Source organism: Geotrypetes seraphini, chromosome 5, assembly GCF_902459505.1.
Source record: "Geotrypetes seraphini chromosome 5, aGeoSer1.1, whole genome shotgun sequence".
Taxonomy (NCBI): Eukaryota; Metazoa; Chordata; class Amphibia; order Gymnophiona; family Dermophiidae; genus Geotrypetes; species Geotrypetes seraphini.
In genome coordinates this window covers 153,279,791-153,302,061 of record NC_047088.1, presented here as the reverse complement: position 1 = coordinate 153,302,061, position 22,271 = coordinate 153,279,791, and the positions used below count along the sequence as shown (strand labels likewise).

The following is a 22,271-nucleotide window of genomic DNA, read 5'->3' as shown; positions in this document are numbered from 1 at the left end:
AAAATTTAAACGTGATGAAGCCGATTATGCTAAAGGGCCAATTTATCCATGGATGAATTTTCAGAGTCAACCTACTTATCCAGATTTTGCACAGATGGACAAATCTGATGGAAGTTCTTTATCAACCTCTGATGAGGATTTTTTACAAGGACGAGGACGACAAACCAAACAGAACAAGCCATATCAACAAGGACGGGGCCATCAGCGGAACCGGAACCAGCAACAGTACCAACCCAACACTTGGTCCCAGAGAGGACAAGTGACCATCAATCAGAGAGTTTAGTTATTAATCTATCCGATCAGACATTAACATCAGTAGACGTCAGTGTGTTATCAAGGGGGTTAACTTTTGTGCCAGTACAACCTTTGCAACCTCTTCGTCTACGCAGGGATTTAGAAAAGTTTTTTCGCAAACTACATTTGCAAGAATTCTTTTTCTCCCATCCATATGCCTCGGTTGAAACCTCTACATTTCGGAAACCATCACGCTGGCTCCCACCGGTCCCCCCTAGTTCTCATTTAGTAACTTTTAAAGACATGGTCTTACAGGATATACAGCGCTTTAATAGAAATAAAATATTTCAGCTTTTTAATCTTTTGAGGGAAGAACACATAGCCTTGGAAAGTTTACGATCCAATCCTTGGATTAGAATTTGTCGCGCGACAAAGGTGGCGCCGTTGTAGTGATGAACATGTCAGATTACAACAGTGAAATTCAGCGCCAATTGACCATTGCTACAGAGTAATCCTCAGATCCTACTTCAGCTTTGAAGGACACCATTAGAGATATAACATCTTTGGCTCTATTAAACGGTTCCATCACTAAGCAGGAATATAAATTCTTGAATGAAGATAATCCTAGAGTCCCCCTGTTCTACATCCTGCCGAAGATACACAAATCGCTTTATCATCCACCCGGACGTCCTATTGTCTCCAGTAATGATTCTATCCTTGAACCCTTGTCATGTTTTGTGGATTATTTTCTCCAATTGGTTTTAAAGGGCTTTTCCTATTTAAGAGATTCTGCCCATTTTCAATTAAGATTGAAGGAATTAGCAGACGTACACATAATCACATATTTAGTAACTTTTGACATTAAATCTTTATACACGGTGATACCATAATCTGAAGCTATTCATATCATTAGCAGTTTCTTAGATGCTACAGCTAAAGACAGGAAGATACCTACAATGTTTATTATACAACTGTTAGCCTTGGCAATGCAAAAGAACTATTTCCGATATGTTTCAGGATATGTTTCCGATATGTTTCCGATATGTTTCAGGTGTTGCGATGGGGGCCACTATGGCCCCATCAATAGCTAATTTGTTCATGCAACATTTTGAAAATCAATGGATTATTTCAAATTCTTTTTCGCCATATATAAAACTATGGCTGCGTTTCATTGATAACTCAGAGATTGTCACCCAAAGTGGCTCTAAAGAGTATTCTACCAAAAATATAAAGAAACACACCACTTATAGAAATGCTACAACCACCTACAGTTTTTATATTGTTTTTAACTTTTTTATAACTTTTTAGCGAAAATTTATTTCAAAACAACTTATTATACTATGTTCACTCAGGAAAAAGCCTCAGAGTAGGAGCCCACGCTTAGTCTTGTCATAGACTTATCTTTCCGCGTGGTTTTTTCGCTCCGTGGTTCCAGTCATTGGCTAAAAAACCTGAGACTCAATCTTTACTACTAGATAGTTCAAAACGTTTTTATCATAAATATCTTTACCGATTTTTGAAATAACTACTTATTTTATATATAGCTGTGGATGCAACACTTAATTAGTTTGAAAAAATTAGCAACCAAGCACTTATCTCAGCGTTCGTTTTATGTGCTGTCATGCTGTCAAATAATTGCCGCTGCCTGCCAACGTTTCGCGGATATACCATTTAGTCCACTGCTTCAGGGCTAAAGGCAGAAGCATTCAAGCATTGTTCTCAGTGTTCTCAGCTGCAAAGGATTTTTCAAACCCCTTTTTCAAATCCTTTGCAGCTGAGAACACTGAGAACAATGCTTGAATGTTTTACTATGTACTGGGGCTAATTTTTCTATTAGCTGTTCTGTTGCGCTGTGCCAAGCTATAATTTGTTCATTTATTGGTAAAAGACAAAATTCTTCAAATTTTAAATTGAAAGATACAGTAATTGAGGAAGATACAATTTTATTGTAATCACGATACATGATCGTTTTTGGGTGATAATTATTCTTAACAGATTTAAAAAGATAGTTTGTAGTAATTAAAGAGTGATCTGACCATGGGACAGAGGTGATTTGGAGGTTTGAAAAAGCATTTTTTTAGAGATATAGAGGTAAGGATCATGTCTAATATTATGACCAGCGGATTGGGTTGAATCTTTAATCAAGGTGGTGAGATTTAAATTTGAGATTAGTTCTAAGAAGTCCACTGTAAAAGGATTACATATGTAATCTAAGTGCATATTAAAATCACCAAGTAATACCGCATTGGCTGATAAGGAATTAAAATCAAATAGTAAAGCTTGTAGAGAGTCAAAAGTTTCACGTCTCATTGGATGAGGAATATATAAGAGCAGGAAGTCAGTCGGAGAAGTATTTAATTTAAAATGTTGGAATTCAATAAGTGAGTGGTCCACTTTAACTAATGAGTGTTTAAAAATCACAGCTAAGCCACCTCTCTTTCTGCCTATCTGGTGGTTATAAATGCATGAGACTCCTAAGGGGCATGCGAAAGAGAGATATGCCTCTTCTCCGGTAGAAAGCCAGGTCTCTGTTATACAAAGGATAGCTAAATTAGATTGCTGTATTGTATCCTTAATTATATGAAATTTTCTTTTGATGGATCTTACATAAATTAAACTGAAATTTATGTTTGTTGATTGGTTTATACTTGAAGTAGTTAAAGGAATTTCCGTATATGTAGAAGGTCGGAATGATAATAATTCACCCTCTTTCGTTGGTCTGTTGCCCCAGATTGTTGGGATTGGAAAAGTTGTGCCCTCCATAAGGTTTTGAATTGAAGATAGCTGAAGAAGGATCAAAATGGATAGAAAAAGGCTTGACCTGAAAACTGATAGTTTATAAAGGGAGGCGTACCAAGGAGGCACACAAAGGAGGGCATTAAGGAGCATAACCTGCTCCTTAATTGCACTTCTTTGGCGCGCACCGAAGGCGACCAAAGATGATAGGGGATGGAACACCTCTCTTATGAGGAAAGACTAAAATGGTTAGGTCTCTTCAGCTTGGAAAACAGATGGCTAAGGGGAGATAAGATTGAAATCTACAAAATCCTGAGTAGAGTAAAACGGGTACAAGTGGATCAATTTTTCACTCTGTCAAAAAATTATAAAGACTAGGGGACACTCAATGAAGTTACAGGGAAATACTTTTAAAATCAATAGGAGGATATTTTTTTTTCTCAGAGAATAGTTAAGCTCTGGAACACATTGCTAGAGGTTGTAGTAAGAGTGGATAGTGTAGCTGGTTTTAAGAAAGGTTTGGACAATTTCCTGGAGGAAAAGTCCAAAGACTGTTATTGAGAAAGACATGAGGGAAGCCACTGCTTGCCTTGGATCGGAGTGTATAGAATGCTAACAATCCCCCTACTGGATACTCTCCTATAGTGTCAGAGTTACCTTTAAAGATGTGGCTCTTCCCTAAGAGTGAATGAGTCAGGAGTCCGGGAAGCAGCTGCCAGGGAAGATAAGAGGCAGAGCCAGAAGAAGGTTGAGAGGGCGCAGGGGGAGAAGAGAACAGGGATTCTAACTATATGCCTTAACTTCAACCATGGGATATATTGTTTGGCTGATGTAAGCCACCTACTGTTTGCATAAATACTGTGAGCCTATTCTAGGGTCTGACTGGGGCCAGAGCTGGCTAACTGACTAAAGACTGTTGAACCCTGAGTTTGGATCATTTCAGTCACTGGCCACAGATAGCACTTTTGGGCCCTGCAATCCCAGGCCCTGTTCCAGACTTTATCTTTTTTTTGTTGTTGTTGTATTTAAATATATTTATTAAAATTTTTCAATAAAAATAAACAGTAAATGCAGTATTCTCACGTATGTGCACAAAACAATCCCCCCCAAGTCCCATAGAATGATAATGGTCCAAGAGAACACAAAGTAGCATGTGATCAAATTCATAAATTCAGTAATCTACTGCGAGCATGAGGAGTAAGATCCATCTAGAAACGCTCCCAGGTCTAACAAAAACAACGGCCAGGTCCCATTTCAGGATCACCAACTTGTCTCCGTTCCAAGGAGGCGTGCACTATCATCAATGATCTCCATTGACTGTAAGAGGGCGAGTCCCCGGACAGCCAATTGTCAAGATGGCTTTCTTGCCTAGGAGCAGCACCTGTGTCACAAAAGCTCTAGACTTTATCTTTAAACTAAGAGACTTTGCTTTCCCCTGAGCCTGTGAAGTAATAAGCTCAGGGTTTGTAAACCAATATTTATTTATTTAACACATTTATATACCGCCTAAGCTCTAGGCCAGGGGTGTCAAACTCAATCACATTAAGGGGCCAAAATCCAAAACACAGGCTAAGTCATGGGCCAGACCCTGCCCATCTCTGCCCAATCTCCACCCCAGACTCTGCCCCATAATAGTACTAATTGTAACACTATTTTTTACATTCATTTTTCATATATACACACAATATAATCTTATTAACAACACATAATGGTTAACTCGGACTGCTGCTGTTCAATGTATTTATAAATGATCTAGAAACAGGGACGAAGTGCGAAGTAATAAAATTTGCAGGTGACACCAAACTATTTAGTGGAGTTAGGACTAAAGAGGACTGCGAAGATTTACAAAGGGACCTGAACAAACTAGGAGAGTGGGTGACGAGATGGCAGACGAAGTTTAATGTAGATAAATGTAAAGTCTTGCATGTAGGAAACAGAAACCCCACAGCTATACGATGGGAGGGCTGGTAATGGGTGAAAGTACCCAAGAAAAGGACTTGGGGGTAATAGTGGACAACACAATGAAGCCATCGGCACAGTGCGCAGCTGCCTCTAAGAAGGCGAATAGAATGCTGGGTACTATCAAGAAAGAACGAAAGAAGTTATCCTGCCATTGTATCGAGCAATGGTGCACCCGCTTCTGGAGTACTGCGTCCAATATTGGTCGCAGTACCTTAAGAAGGATATGGCGATACTCGAGAGGGTTCAGAAAAGAGCAACACGATTGATAAAAGGTATGGAAAACCTTTCATATGCTGAAAGATTAGAGAAACTGGGGATCTTTTCCCTAGAAAAACGTAGACTTAGAGGGGACATGATAGAGACCTACAAGATCATGAAGGGCATGGAGAAAGTGGAGAGGGACAGATTCTTCAAACGTTCAAAAACTACAAGAACGAGAGGGCATTTGGAAAAATTAAGAGGGGACAGATTCAGAACCAATGCTAGGAAGTTCTTCTTCACCCAAAGGGTGGTGGACACCTGGAATGCGCTTCCAGAGGGTATGATAGGACAGAGTACGGTTTTAGGGTTCAAGAAGGGATTAGATAATTTCCTGAAGGAAAAGGGGATAGAAGGGTATAGATAGAGGATTACTATACAGGTCCTGGACCTGTTGGGCCGTCACGTGAGCGAACTGCTGGGCGAGATGGACCTCTGGTCTGACCCAGCAGAGGCACTGCTTATGTTCTTATGTACCACAAAATTAAACTACTCAAAGCATACTGTGTGCTTCTCAACATTCATTCCTACCAGACCACAGATAATCCCTATGCAAATACAGGACCAAAAACTAAAAGTACTAATATATACAAACAAAACCCTAATATTCAAGACTCTGCATGCAGTAAAACCCCAGAGAAAAAGAAACAAATGCATTTCTTCTGAACAGTGCAAAATATAGACAGCAGATATAAATTCCCAAAATTGACACAATTCAATCACTAATTTGAAAATAAAATCATTCCTCCTACCTTTGTTGTCTCCCTCCCTCCATGCTATGCCTCAATTAGTTGCCTCCTTCTGGCGGGTGTCTTACCTTCTGGCCTGCTCCCACCTGGCTGTTTTATGCTGCCTGCAGTGTGATCGATGCTGTGTTTTCATTGCTGCCCCCAGTGTTATCTTCTGGCTGGCTCCCTCCTCCTCACTGCCGCAGTGTGCACAAAGCCGCGAGCAGCAGCTCTTCAATATCTCATAGCTCATCAGGAAGCCTTCCCTCTGACGTTGCAACGTTGTGAAGAAGTTGAAAGCTAAAATTCAACATGGGGAGTAGGTGGTTCAGATGTTTTCTATAGAAGACATGCAAATACTCAAATGTCTGAGCTTTCATGAAGAATTTCCTTTCTCTTTAAGTTGTGATCATTGTTCATTGCTACTCTTTTTAATGTACAATTTTAAAATACTAAGGGGGAATTCATGAAAGGGTATTAAGTGCGTTAGCATGCACTAACTGCTAAAGACGCCCATATAATCAGCATCTTCACGCCCTTACATGAATTCCTGCTAATATTGTTTTCCTTGCGTAAAAAATAAAGCTTTTTAATTGCTGCTTACTTAGAAAACATTTTTAAAAATTATTTATACAGATACAATACTGGAAACAATCCAAAGTGCAGGATTCACCATTTTCAAAGTTAAAGAAACATATCTAAATCGAGGAATGGCAGAAGAGTTTTACAAAGAACATAGGGGAAAACCATTTTTTGACCAGCTCGTAAATTATATGTGCCAGTAAGTATTATTAGACTTGTCCTGAATAGACTGTAAGCTTGGGACATTAATTAATTTTTTATTTGATTATTTATATTATGTTATGTGCAATCTTATATCCTGCCGAATCCATATTAATTAGAGTTCTAGGCAGGTTATAAGTAACAGAATTTTATATAGAATTTTGTATAGAGTTAAATATGTTACAAAGAATTATACATGCTACATAAAGTTATCAAATTGTTATCAAGTTATGCATACAGTCTGAGGTAATGTATCATAAATAGCAACTGCAATACTGCCTTTCTGTGGTACAATCAAAGTGGTTTACATATTACATTTAGATACTCTATCCTTAGTGGGTTCACAATCTAAGCTTTTGTATCTGGGAGCTGCAGTGGGAATCAAACCCATGCCCAGATGCTCTAAACTCACCATACCTTTAAGGATCGTCACTAAACCAGTTTGAACTGGTTTAGCATCGAAGTAATTTACTGACTGATGCACACAATTGCTCACCATGGGCCGTTCATTGTGACCTCCAATTCTGCTATACAAACAAACAAACTAATTGGTATTGAACAAGGTCATTAATATTAAAATGAGCATTTTGACCAATGCCCTAACATTGCTTAGGCATGCACAAAATACTTTGCCAACTTCTAACAACCCAAAATAACTGAGGGAGGGGCCTTAAGTGCCTGAGCCAATCAGGCTCCTCCCAGTATATCTCAGGAGACATCAGGCAGGGGCCTAAGGCTCTGATTGTCTCAGGCACCTAAGAATGCACTGGAAAGGGGAAGGCCTGCCGGCATCCCTTCTGCTAATGTGTTGAGAGGGGGGTTCTGGTAAGGCAATTGAGAGTGGGCATCTTTCCTGCTGATGATCTTCCCTGGGAGGGTCTGGAGGAGTTCAGGTGGCTGTGATCTTTGCATAGAGGGGTCCGGAGTGTGTGTGGGTCTGTGTCTGCAATTTTCACAGGAGGTGGGGCCTTCATGAATATGGAGAGGGGGTCTGGGTGGCCAAGACAGGAGGGAGTGGGCATCTCTCCTGCCGATGATCTTTGTGGGGCGGGTCAGGAGTGTGATAGGGTGTGGGTTTCTGAGGCAAGAGGGAGTAGGCATCCCTCCTCCTGACAACCTTCACTGGGGGGTCGGTAGTGTGGGGGTTCTGGTTTCCGAAGGAGGAGGGAATGGGCATCCCTCCTGCCTCTTTTTTTTTTTTTTTTTTGTTCGGGGGGATGGCTGGTATGTGTCCATTGAAAAAGAAAAATATCTTCCTGCTCCAAACAGCTCAGTGGCAGGAAGATGCTTTGAGGCTTCCCCTGCCTTGCATGTGTCAAAGTTGCTTATCCAACAACTGATTGGATGGGATTATGGCAGACCTCTATGAAACTCATGTGCATACGAAGTCATTTTAACATTGATTGCTGATTTCAAATTGGTCAATTTGCCATCCCCACAGTGACCCACATGATTTTAATGACTATTTTAATGCATCTGGGCCCCAGTTCTCCAGGTTCTTAGCCTTTTACACTAATCATTAGGCTACTTCTCCATATATTGAAAGCTTATTGAACCACAGTGGTGGTTTTTATAACTGAATATCCTTTCCCTTTTTCACTTTATTGGTTTAAATCCCTTGTTATTTTCTATTCATGGGGTGTTTTCTTGTTGTTAGTCAACAATGAAAATCAGCATCCCAGTAGCTCCTCCAGCCCTATCCCTTTTACTGCAGGCTACAATTTAAACTAAGCTAAAACTTAGCTTTATATACCTGGTCTTCAACTAAAATGGAGCTTGACTTGGTTAACAGTAACGAAAAGAAATACAAAAAACATAAATGACAAATAACAAACTCAAAGAATATTAATGAGAATGATTTCCAAAGTGTTTAGCAATAGAAGTTTTTAAAGATTTGTGAAAAAGTTGAAAAGGACCTGGGCCCCTTAGGATAAGAGGAATTTCATTCCATAGTTAAGTTAATTTAAAAACAAGAGACTGACCAAGTTTCTTGATTCCTTTGATTCCCTTTACTGAACGCAAGGGGAGTTTGAATTGTTGGACACCTCTTACTTAAGTGAATCTATAAACCCATTTTATACCTATGGGGGTTTTTTAGCATTTAACATGTGCTAAGCTTTAGTAAAAGGGCCCCATAGTCACTTGCAGCTTTTTGTGCAGGTAGCACTTTCCTTGAAAAGCAATGCAAATGAGTTTTGATCTGCAGAAATTGATCTGAAAATTGACCCAAAGTAGACCAAAATATATATGTTTTACTCATTTTTAAAATTAACCTAATTCAATAACAATACCACTTCCAGCTGTATGGTATAGTCAGCTGCAATCACATCTTCTCATGTTTTTGATACTGATTGTATCTTCTTTCCAGAGGCCCATGTTTGATGATGATTCTAAGTAAAGAGAATGCAGTAGAAGAATGGAGAAAACTAATGGGTCCCACAGACCCTGCAGAGGCACAGAGATCTATGCCAGAATCTCTGAGGAGCAAGTTTGCAAAAAGCATCTTACAGAATGGGCTACATGGCTCTTCCAACAAAACCCATGCAATGGAAAAAATGCATTTCATCTTTGGAGATATTGACCTGGAACAATGAAGATATGATCTTTTCTAAAACTGGCCCTGTATACTCATGTTTCTCATTCTTAGACAGATGTATTCCCAGGAACAGGGTTGGTGTGAAATTTAGACATCCAAAGTTAAACATGGCAAAAAGCAGAAGTAAATATGTGCATGTATTTTCCATAGATTAATTTTGAAAAGAAAAGCATGCATATGTTTTTCCTTAGAAAACTAGAGTAACTTATGTGTATACCTACAACAGAAGTTAGGTGCACATTATAAAATTATCCTCCTTGCCCATAACTGCTCTTTTTATGTGATAATCCATAGGAAGGTGAAAAAACAACTGTCCATTAGTAGGCAAATATACAACGAAAGATTAGGTTTCTTACTTCTGTTAATCTTCTTTCTTGTAAATCTCCTCTGGAGGCTGAACACAAGGGTCTTGCATCCTTTCCAGCCTTGGCTGCAGGGCTCACAATCAAATTTTGTCTCCTCCCTCTGAAGATACCTCCCTGGATACTTCCCATGATTCTCAGTTGGTAGCAAAGCCAGGTAGATCTAGCACAAACAGGAAACACAAGAAAAGAGAGAGAGGGATGTGGGGACTCCGTGCTACAAGTCAATACTGCTCATAATAAACAAATACATAACCAATAAATGCCAATAAGGCCAAAATTTGTCAAACAAAAAATTGGAACATTTATAAACTGCACAACATAACTGCGTGCTAAAGGAAAGCCAGTCTGAGCATCAGACGAGGCACCACCCAAGGACACTTCTAACCCCTTAACCGTATATCAGTGGATACTCCCATGATTCTTAGTAGTTAAAGACAAAAAACAGCTTACCAGTCTCTGATTAGGCGACCTACAAATCGGACAGAATAGACCTGCGGGTGTTGAGCCTCCAGAGGAGATTTACAAGAAAGAAGATTAGCAGAGGTAAGAAACCTAATCTTTCGTTCTTGTATAATCCCTCTGGAGGCTGAACACTAAGGATGTATCAAAGCAGTCCCAACTCTCAGGAGGGACCTGATGAGCCCGCCACCAGAACGGAAGCCCCAAAAGCTATATCACACTTAGCCGCCACATCAAGGCGGCAAAACTTGGTAAAACTTGGTAAAGGTATGAAGAGAGGCCCAAGTGGCCACCCTACAAATCTCAGGTGAGACAGCGGGTGATTCAGCCCACAAGGAAGCCACCCTACAAATCTTCTCAGGTGAGACCGCAGGGGATTCATCCCACAAGGAAACCATTCCTTTAGTAGAGTGAGCCTTTACCCCAAGGGGAAGCTGCTTCCCTGCGGACACATAGGTAGTGGAAATAGCTGCACAGATCCATCTAGAGATGGTATCCTTGGACGCAGGCCGACCCCGGCGCGCGGGGCCCGCCAAGACAAAGAGATGGCCTGATATACGGAAGTCATTCGTGGCCTCCAGGTATCTCATAAGGAGACACCGCACATCTAGAGATCACAAAACACGGTCCTTAGACTTGGAGCCCGAGGGAACAAAGGCGGGTAACCAAACTTCCTGGTTGACAATGAACAAGTAAACCACTTTCGGGAGAAAAGAAGGCACTGTTCTCAGAATAACCGCATACTCCGTGATGCAGAGAAAAGGATCTCTGCACAACAGAGCCTGGTGCTGTGATACTCTCTGTGCAGAGGTTATCGCAATGAGGAAAACTGTCTTGATGATAAGATCTTTCAGAGATATCCCACCCAGGGGTTCATAGGGTGGATGAACCAGAGAACAGAGAACCAGATTCAGATTCCACGTTGGACAAGGCAGTCGCAAGGGAGGCCTCAGCCTCCCTGCCCCCTGCAAGAAGCAGACAACGTCCAGGTGGGACGCTAGAGAACCCCTGAGAGAAGAGGGACCCAAACACGAAAGTCCCGCAATCTGAACACAGAGAGAAGAAACAGCCAGACCCTTCCTGAGGCCAGCCTTTAGGAAGTCCAGAATATGCGCCACTGACCCAAGTGGCCGCCCTACAAGGATCCACGTGAACCGCTGCACACCAAGCCTGAAAGCACCGCCAGGCTTTTGCATAGGCTGACACAGTTGATTTCCTCTTTCTCTGAAGGAGCGTAGAGATGACCACAGATAAGTAGCCCCTAGCTGTCAAGGCTGCATGCTCAAGCACCAGGCCATAAGACCAAAGTGGTCTGGATCTTGAAGCGCTATGGGGCCCTGCATGAGAAACCTCCAATGGCAAATGAGATGCAGACCCTTCTCCGAGCTCAACCGCACGAGGTCTGCATACCAAGGTCTTCTGGGCCAATCCGGGGCCACAAAGATTATCAGACCCATGTGAGAGGCCACCCGGCGCAGGACGCGCCCTAACAGAGGCCACGTGGGAAAGACAGAAGTTCCCCATCGGGCCAAGGTTGAACCAGAGTGTCGAGCCCTTCGCTGCCAACCTCCCATCGGTGGCTGAAGAATCTGTCCACCTTCTGGTTCCCAGTGGATGCCATCAGATCAAAGGTGGGCTGGCCCAACTGGTGAACTATGGACTCGAACACTAGCCTGGACAGGGTCCAGAATCTGACAACTTAGGAAGTCTGCCTGCATGTTGTCCACTCCGGCCACATGAGCCACGGACAAGGCCACCAGATGTCTTTTCGCCCATGAAAAGAGCATCCAAGCCTCCAAGCTCAGTAGGGGACTTGTTATGCCCCCTGACAGTTGACATAGGCGACAGCCATTGCATTGTCTGAGAAAACACAAATGGTCTTCCGATGGAGACACCATTGAAATCTCAGCAGGGCCAGATGGATCACTCATAGCTCCAGTCGATTGATCGACCATCTGATCTCCAGCGCAGTCCACCGGCCCTGGGCCTGCACAGATCTGCAAACTACTGCCCAACTAGAGAGACTCGTGTCTGTTGTCAGGGTCACCCAGTCCAAGACTCTGTCACAAGCCTGACTCCCGTACCAGTTAAAGACACAGAACACTGCCTGCTTTCCACAAAACACAGCCAGGGAAAACAGGGCTTTGCCCCTTTAAGATCATCCATGTTGGAATTGCTAGCTAAACAGGCAGGGAGGCAGTCAGAGCAAAGCTGTGACCATCCCCTACACAGGGCTGGGCGTGGCTCCACAGCCCAGGAAGATTTGAATGCCTGGAAGCCTCAGTGGAGGAGGCAGCCCAGAAAAGCTCCCATACAGGAGGAGCCTCTGCAGTCCCAACACCCAGAGGACATTGAAATGGTATACCCTGAGGAGGACAGAGAGCTAGCAGAGGAAAATGCACCAGAAGCGATGGAATTGGGTACTGTACCTGATCAAACATTTTCTGAGGATATGGAAGTGAGTTAAAACTGTTTTGATTGCCTTTGCCAAGGTTTTATTTTTATTTTTGGAAGCAAGAGTTTTGCTGTACAGGCTGCTGGAGTAAAAGCCTAGCCTCTGAGAAAATTTAAGACTGTGAGTTAAGCTGTGGTTGCTGAGATCTTGTTGGGACTCATAAAAAGGGAAAAGTTTATGCCTTGAAACTTTCCAGTGAGATTAATCTTTTTCTGAATGTGTTTTTTTTTTCTTCAAAATGGCTGCCGCTGTAGGTAGAAGCACTGCTGAAGTCAAGCAGCCTTAAGAACTAAGTTTGCCTGAAAAGTTTATTTTTTTGCTAAGGGAGACATAGAGATTGGGGGGCTGGATTTGCCTGTCATCTTTGTGGTGGAAATTGAGGGTTTGCATTTTGTTCCTGCAAAGTGCTTATTTTGGCAGATCCACCAATCTCTCTCCTGTTTGCATTGAAAGGTTGGAGAATTCTCAATGCCTGGGTTGGAACCCTGTTTCCTGCTATAAGAAATGAGTGAGTGTTTTCCTGATTCATGGGTTGTTGTTTTTTTTCCTTTCTTCTGTGTTTGGAAATAATTGGAATTTACCTGGGACATGGACTGAGCACTTGGGGATTTGGGCCGGACCAGACTAGGCTGGCTGGAGAAACTTTGAGGTTTTTTTGCTTGTATCCCAGAACACAGTTTACTTTGGATTCTCAGCCTAGCCTGAATGCAAAATAAATTCTGTTATTTGAAAGCTCACCTGTTTTTATGCCATTCTGACTACTGTATACTAGGTAAGGCCACCAGTACAGGGTCTTCCTCCCATTTGGAGAAGCACGCCGGGTCTATATCAGTGATGTGTGCCGGTCCCTGCTGTAGACTAAGGGATGGCCACGCTACAACTCGTAGAGGAAGTCCTCTGTCCAGAGTAACAGGGTGCAACCACCACACGATGCTACTACGGGCCGCCGGCAGAGGATTCCCCTGATTCAGAAGGGACAACTGAAGAGGACAGAGGCAAGCTCCTGCCCATGGTTGCTACCATGAGACCCAAGACCTTCCGATATTGCCAGGCCGTCGGGGCTTGAACCGCTAACATAGCCCGAATGCTACTCCGAAGCTTGTAAGGTCAAAAAATTCACTTTTTAAAACTTTAATGAAAATCCAAGATGGCCACCGTGAGTGCCGATTTTGCCCTAAAATGGCCTGGGAAAGCCACAGGGAATCCGGAAAAATGGCAATTTTATGATTTTACAAGTTGAGGGGAGGATGGACCAGGGCATGCAGGGAGACCACCCAAAACCCTGATTTTAGCACCCCTCAATATCGCCAAACTCGTGAATACACAGACACCACAGAGACATGTGCTGCAATAGAAATCAATGGCAGCTAGCAATACACAGTGCAAGCAAGGAGATCAGGAGCTTAGAAAACTGGATTTCAGGTCTTCTGACCGCCTCACCTTCTCTGTCACCTCAGACAATGACCACCAGGACCCCTCAGGGAATTTAGGGAAGACAAGCGGTCTGGTTCCGATCCCGGCGTACCTCCACAGAACCAAAGCAGCCTGCGCTCTACCCCTTAGCAGACGAACCCGGGATGAGATGGCTCCCGATCCTGGAGACCCGATCTGATCTGCAGGCTGTCTAGGGGGTTTCTGCTAACAGAGCACCCCCCAAGAAGTAGACAATATTTAGGTAAAAGTCTGCGATCTCCCGCCGAAGGATCACTCCCACAGAGTGAATCCGCAGCACTTGGGCAATACCCGCGTTACAGAACAAATTAAAAGACTAGAAATTGAAAAATAAATCATGAGCAGAAGAGAGAAGAACCCAGCAGCAAGGCTGCAGGAACAAACTGAAAATCATGGGAAGTATCCAAGGAGGTATCCTCAGAGGGAGGAGACAAAATTTGATTGTGAGCCCTGCAGCCAAGGCTGGAAAGGATGCAAGACCCTAGTGTTCAGTCTCCAGAGGGATTGTACAAGAACAATGATTATGGAAAACAAATATGGCAATCTATTCAAAACTGTGAAATTATAATTTTTTGCTTAGCCATATCATTATCCTAGTCTTTAAAATTTTTTTTCCAGTTTTAGAGAAAAACCCACTAGCAGCAATATCCTATCAGCCATAGGTGCCCTGTATAAGAGGCTTAGGGAGGATAAGCCTCCCCAGCCACAAATGCTATCTTCCTCTCCCTGTCCCTCTTGCTCACCTGCCCAAGCCCACAGTGGCAACAACAAATAAGAAACACCAGCTTCTCTTCCTTGTTGCTGTTTTCCTGACTCAGTGAGCATAAATAAAATTCAAGCCTGCACAGGGCCCAAGCCTTGTGCATGCTGCTGCCAACTCTGCCAGTCTCCCTCCTCCTCCTCCCTCCCTGAAACAAGAAGTTGTACCACAGTGGAGGGAAAAAGGGTAGGGAGAGTGGAAGACCCGGCAGTAGCGAACACAGGTCTCTGGTCCTGCACATGCTCAGTCTAATTTTATTTGCACTTACTGAGTCAAGGAGACAGCAGCAGGGAAAGTAAGCTGGAAGTTCTTTTTGTTGTTACCACTATGGACTTGTGCAGGCAGTGGCCCAGAGGAGGTGTTAGTGAGTGAAGGGAGGCAAGGGGACAAAGAAAAAATTGTGGGGGTAAGGGGATGAGAGATGGGTCATGTTGCATTGTGGGGATGAGAGGAAAGAAAGAGACAGGACTAATGGGGGAGATAGACAATGCTGGATGGAGGGGGCAGAAAAATAGATGAGTCAATGCTGGGGGATGAGAGACAGAAGGGTAATGTTATATGGGGGAAGAAAGAGAGAGAAGTGATGGGGACAGAGAGACAAAAGGGACATTTTTAATGGGCGGAAGCATGGTAGGAGAAGAGAGACCGAGATGCAATATTGGGTGGGGGCAAAAGAGAGGGTGACAGAGGAGATTCTGGATGGCTGGGGCAGAGAACGGGGGCAAAAGAGAGAGCGAGAGAGACCATGTGGAAGGAAACAGGAGATTCTGGATGGAGGAGGAAAGAGGAGATGCTGTATGACCGGGGAGAGGGAAGCGAGATACAGTTCCTGTCATCCAACCAATATTGCATGGATGACAGGAACTAGAGAGAGCCCCACAGACAGGGGCTGCTATATGGCTGGGGGAGAAACAGAGAGAAAACATGTTGCATCAGTGGGAGGAAAGAGAGATACAGACAGGAGATTCTGAATGGCTAGCAGAAGAGAGGGAAAAACTGGGAAATAAGAGAAGCAGAATAGGAGGGCCTGGGTGAGGGAAAGTGATGGAAAGTTGTAGGTAGATGCAGGGAAAAAAAGGAGATTGAAGACTGGATACTAATAGTGAATAAAATCTGAGTGGACAGAGGCAGTAAAATAGAAGAAAGCTGAATGGAAAATATCAGTGTCAAAGATGGATGTAGTGGAAGAGGTGAAGAAGATAAGAGGAGAGAGGAAAATTACAAATGGATAGGAGACCCTGGAAAGAGTTAAGAGAAGATGGGAAAGTGTAATCAGACTGCAACCTTCAATTAGAAAAAATGAAATGGCCAGACAAAGGTAAAAATTTTATTTTTAAATTTAGGGTGAAATAATGTGGAAGCCGTGTTAGTCCATATTAAAGTTAATAAAAATAAAATTTTAAAAACCCAAACCCAGAAAATAAACAAATACTTTTTTATTGGACTAAATACATTTCTTGACTAGCTTTCAGAATTCCTCAAGTCAATAAACTATCCTACCAAAAACAAATGCCAAAAGCAACTGAAACAATATCAAGAGGGAAAAAAGAAAAGAGTAAAAACAATAAAATGGTCTTGCCTACTCATAGCAGAAGCTGGCAAGGTAGGAATGGCTGCACTGGAAAAAAAAAACCAAGAGGAGGACAACAAAATGTGTCCTCTTACCCTTGTGAAAAACTGACAACTGCTGGTCTCACGCAAACAAGGCTGGTGAGAAGGCACTTGCTCTCATGTGCATCTGACCTATCAAAAGTTTCTCGATAAAAGAACTGGATAACATCCATCTATAAATAGTGCCTAACTGCTAGGCGTTATTAAGCGCAATTGTCAATCATCCGCTAGCATCATTTATAGAATCATGCTTAGCAGCTCATTGAAACCTTAGGTGTACTCCCATTTAGCCCAAGGTTTTCTTGGCCTAAATGAGTGTGCCTAAGTTAGGCACCTACTGGCACCTAAGTCAAACTAAGCCCAAAATCCATCCCAAATTTGCCCCTAACAAATCACTTGACATATAATAAAATCCCTAAAATACTTCTTATGTTAAAACATTTAACCTAAAGAATAAAAACTTATGAAGACACATCTCTGCTATACTTTCCCCCCCCCTCCCCCCTATTGGTTCATTTTATTGGTCTTTCTTGAAAAGTTTAGGTACAGCTCTGTTCAAACTACTTCTCCCTTCAGAGGAAAGGCATGTTGGAAAGAATTTGGTGAGCCATGTTCCACATACCTTCCTTACTGTCATCCAGTTTCCAGGCATACTCAATATGGATATTCTGGAGATTTAGCTAGAGCAGTGGCTCCCCAAGTTTGTGGTGTCTGTCCAGGTTTTCAGCAATATCCACAGTGAATATGAAACAAATGGTTTACATACAATGCATGTTAACACTTTATTAAGGATATCTTAGAGGTTTTAGTCCTATTCATTCATCTCATCAGTTAACACACTAAACAGATTACAAGCTCAAATGGACTAACATTTATATATCCATAATGGCCATAGTCATTTCTATATGACTGACTTTTTAGATCACAACCCCCATTTTGAATCTTAACTGCTGCAGAAACATATGTTGCCTATGGCTCCAGTATACAATACCCACAGCTGAGCCTACTGCCACTCCAGCTGCTGTTATGGCCATTTGTGCCATCAGGCCAGGTTGTCTTGGTGCTGTACCAGCCCTTGACCCCAGCGCCGCAGCCATAGTCCTTCAGGCTGTAGTACTCATATTCGTCGTAGTGACCATTAAGAATAAGGAGGAGCTGCACAGTATCAAGTGTCCCCGGGGAGTCAGTTCCAGTTACTGTGAAGAAAACGAAGGCCAGGAAACTCCCCCGTTTAGAAAACTGTTCAAAACTTTTTATTTTTAATGATTGTTAAATGAATAATTTTGTTTGGACATAATATTTTTAAAATTGTTGTTATCCAGCTAGAATCTATTATGAGAATAGTACGGAATATAAATAAATAAGAATAGAATAAAATCTGTACTGGTACAGGTGCTTTTTTATTGAAATTTTAAGGTAAACAAGCAATAGCCTCAGTACAAAAACAAAGGAAAAAATACAAGCAAACATTCCAATGCTTACTCATGCATTATAATAAAATATTCAGTGTAGATCTGGCTTATCCTGCTCTGAAAGCTGCCCCCCTCAAATATTACATCAAATCTAATTCTGTAATTGTTCCCAAGAGTGCTCATAAGGATTGTTTTTATTTTTATATAAAGCTATTAACTATTCCCTAATTATAACATATTGCTGTCTCTGGTGCCATCTAGTGATGGATAATGGAGAGTGTGAACTCCAGAAGCAATTGTTGCCCTTAGCCACACATATGTGGCTAAAAAGACCTTTACAACTGTTTTTATCTGTATTTGGAGGCAACATATTTACAAGACATATCTCAAGAGTGAACTGAATTAAAATACCTAAAACTGAAGAGGAAATAGACTGAATTTTGTTTCAAAAATATTTTATCATAGTACAAAACCACCATAATCAACTTTCAAGTTCAGTTAGACAAATTGTCCAATTCTTAAGTTTTAAGAAATGTAAGAAACCTTTTTGTTTAGTCTGATTACTTGATTAAAGGGCTCATTTTCAAAGAACTTAGACACACAAAGTACCATAGATTATTATGATACTTAAGTGCTTTGAAAATGAGCCCCATACTGTACCCATTCTGAACTCTCCTGGGAGGACATGATATAAAACCAAATAAATAAATACAAATTGGATAAATTGACTTATAACATTCCTTTTGAATTGAAAAGTCTTCTTGGCTGTTATCTGTGCTGAACCTGAAAGTGGCAGAACATAAGAATGTGACTTGAATAAGTGCCCATTTTATCACATTTCTTCCAGCATTGAGAATCATATTGTGGTATAAATTTGTGTGGTCCTTGTGATGTGGTATACCATTGCATAAATATCTTCTGATTATATTTTTTTCTGAAACTGAAAATTAGAGTGGATAACCTTCTTCCATTGTTTGTCTGAAAAGTTCTGACCCAAATCTTTTCACCCAAATCAAAACACGTTTCAATGTAACAAACCCATATTACAGGATCACTTTATATAATTTGGAAATTAGACCCTTTGGTGGATGTATCTTATGTTGGAGAACCTCTCAAAATTTTTGAATACCTACAGATTTTCACATCCCAGACATCCCCCTGAAATCCCCATCTCCCTATCATCCTGGACCACCCCAACATTTCTGCCCATTCCCTACATCCCCACAACATTCCTGGGCCCCCCTCACCTTCAGATGAGAAAACGGCAGGAGGGAAGCTCACTCCCTCCTGCCTACAGGCCACATGCTGCAAATGACGGGGCTGCTTCCTCCCAATGCATCTTGGGATGCAGTGGGAGAGGCCAAAGGCCGATTGGCTCAAAATGGCAATCTGAACTTACACTCCCAAATTCGAAGGGGTGTTGAAAAGTTCTCAGCCCAACCAACCAACTTCCTAAATTCTGAGCATTATTTTGCCACTGTAGCTGAAAGGAGTGTTAGCTTATTTCATTAAGTGCCAATTTGCAGAAATGAAATTATATGTTTTGACATTGTTTTAGATCATTAATTGAACCATATCCACATTATTCTCTTCTTGGTTGGGCTGAGAACTTTTTAACACCCCTTCTATTTTAATTGATCAGAACCCATTTAAAGTTGACTTTAATATTATTCCATCATAAGATGAAGCCCCTCAGTTTTGTCGATGGTGGCTTTAAACCCTGAGACTGATCTGTAGCATTTCACTGTTGTTTGAGAACTGGTAACATCATCTGCAAAAAGGGAGATTTTATGATCACAAGCATCCAGTTTAATATCTGATATGTCATTATTGCCTCTGGATTTTTGGGGACAATATCTCCATCATTAAGGCAAATAGCAATGGTGAGCGTGGGAATCCCTGCTGAATGCCTCTACTTAAAGGGAAATTTGAAGTGCAAGACCCATTAATCTTTATACAGGCCATTGGATTTTGATATATTGCTGCAATCCATTTACAGAAACCTTTTCCAAAATCAATTTTTTCCAGGACTATGAACATAAATAGACAGTGCATACAGTCAAAGGCTTTATCAGCATTGACTATAAACAGCCAGTATTTTTTTCTTGAGCTGTATAATTTTCTTAATATTGTCCATAGTTAGCATCCTGGTACAAATCCTGCCTGATCAAAATAATTAAGGAAGGCAAAAGCAATGCTAACCAATTCGCCAGCAACTTTGCCATAATTTTTAAGTCTACACTGATTTAATGAAATCGGGTGGTATGATCCCCAGCATGTTACTATCCCTACCTGGTTTGTAAAAGATTGTTCTGGTACCAGCACTGCTACCAACTGTCTGCCATGTTGTAAAGCTATAAAAATGAGCCAGGGTTACAGATAGAACCACTCTATTATTGACTCTAGCCTTGGAAAGTGATAGGGAATATGTTTTACGCTTATATTTCCATCATATTGACAAGTTTTGGGGCTCAAATGTTAGAATTTTTCCAGATCTAGCTCAGAAAACTCAGAGATGCAGGAAGGAGTACTTGGCCTTGCGGCCAAAAGCTCTAGACTTGGGGCTACTTTTTTGATTAAATTTCTGGCAAAATGTTTCATTTCTTATCAAAATAAAATTTTTATTTTTTTTATAACCCAGTTATTAGATTTTATAGGACCAAAAGAAGGATTGGTTTCTTGGTCCATTGATGAATGACCTGTTAATCGGCCGTAGGGTGGATAACCGTTGCCGTTACTCTAATTTGAATAATTTTGTTTATTTTATTGAAATTTATTTCCTTTCTTGATTCCAATATTGTGGACTAAGGGCTCCTTTTACTAAGCTGCGCTACAATGCCGCAGGTGCTAGACGCTAACACCTCCAAAGAGCTGGTGTTAGTATTTTCCGCATAGCGTGAGGATTAGCGCGCGCTAATATTCAGCGTGCACTAAAAACGCTAGCGCAGCTTAGTAAAAGAAGCCCTAAATAGATTTTATTTCCAAGAATACACTTTTGTTTATTTACATGTTAATTTTTTCTTTTCTTTATATATTCTGATCTTTTTCAAGATTCTAATGCTTGATGATAATTGTAAAAGGTTATAAATAAAAAATTAAGAAAAATGAGTCCGGATGAATAAGATGTCTGTCCAAATCTTTCTGAGCTTCAGCCTCTACTTTAATGACAGAAGGACACAAGAAGTATGGCTGAATATCCTCATTTTTAATAGTCATCCATTTCATATTATTTCTTGTAAAATTTCAGATTTTGTATTTGGTCTTCTTTAAATAACAATTCCATCTTATCATCTGTAATTTTAAAAATATAGATTTGAGACTGATATTTCTTAAACTTTCTATGTAAATGCTGACCTGATTTTCCGAACCCATAAAATATTTTCTGTGCCCATTTTAATTTAAATTCTATGGTTTTAAGTATAATATTGTAATTTATCTCTTAGGGGTCCTTTTACTAAGGCGCAATAAATGCTTACACGTGCATTATATTCTTTGGACATATTAGCGTTTAGCGCACGGTAAAACGGCTAGCGCACCTTAGTAAAAGGACTCCTTAGTTTGTCAAGTAATACCTTATGGGGGTAATAATAAAAAAAAAAAAAGTCTAAAAAGTGTCCTAAATGGCTACTTGGACGATCAAAAAGCCTGTTCGTCCAAGTACCCATAACCAAAGCTGGTTTTTAGACATATCTAAAAATAGCTTAGGCCTTTCCCCTGCCTCTAGACGCACAGAAAGAAAAGAGGTGTGTTTAGAGGAGGGGAAAGGGTGGGCAGTGGGCGGGAGGTGGGCCGACCTACACCTAGGCGTACAACAGGTATAACCAAAACATTTACAGGTTGCTTAGTCGGCACTTAGACCTTTTTGACTTAGACGTAGTCAAACCAGGTCTAAGTGCTGAAAAAGGGGCTGCTGAGCTGATGGCCGCTGGCACCATCAGTTCAGCAGCCCGGCAACCTACCCACCTCAACCATCGTGGCATCACTGCAAGGTATAGGCGGAATAGAAGTCCCTAATGTAATGTAGTGTAATGGATGTCGGGTAAAATTTAGCTCTTTGTGGATGATACCAAAATCTACAATAGAGTAGACACGCCGGATGGTGTGAATAACATGAAGACCTGGCGAAGCTTGAAGAATGGTCTGAAATTTGACAGCTAAAATTTTATGCTAAGAAATGCAAGGAAATGCATTTGGGCTGCAAAAACCTGAGGGAATGGTACAGTTTAGGGGGTGAAGAACTTATGTGCACAACAAAAGAGCGGGACTTGGGTGTGATTGTATGTGATGATCTTAAGGTGGCCAAACAGGTTGAAAAGGAGACGGCGAAAGCTAGGATGCTAAGTTGCATAGGGAGAGGTATGGCCAGTAGGAAAAAGGAGGTATTGATGGCCCTGTATAAGACTTTGGTGAGACCTCATTTAGAATATTGTGTACAATTCTGGAGGCTACACCTTCAAAAA

The 22,271-nt window shown here is 41.4% G+C and overlaps 1 protein-coding gene across 1 annotated transcript in view; it reads left to right on the top strand.

Moving 5' to 3' along the window:
* Nucleotides 1-20,914, top strand: part of NME9 (NME/NM23 family member 9) — a 206,151-nt gene extending 185,237 nt beyond the window's left edge. The window contains exons 15-16 of the mRNA XM_033945325.1: nucleotides 6,555-6,699; nucleotides 9,070-20,914. Coding sequence (XP_033801216.1) covers nucleotides 6,555-6,699; nucleotides 9,070-9,295 — 371 coding nt within the window. The 3' untranslated portion in view covers nucleotides 9,296-20,914. The remainder of the gene's footprint in view (nucleotides 1-6,554; nucleotides 6,700-9,069) is intronic.
* Nucleotides 20,915-22,271: the final 1,357 nt, after the last annotated feature.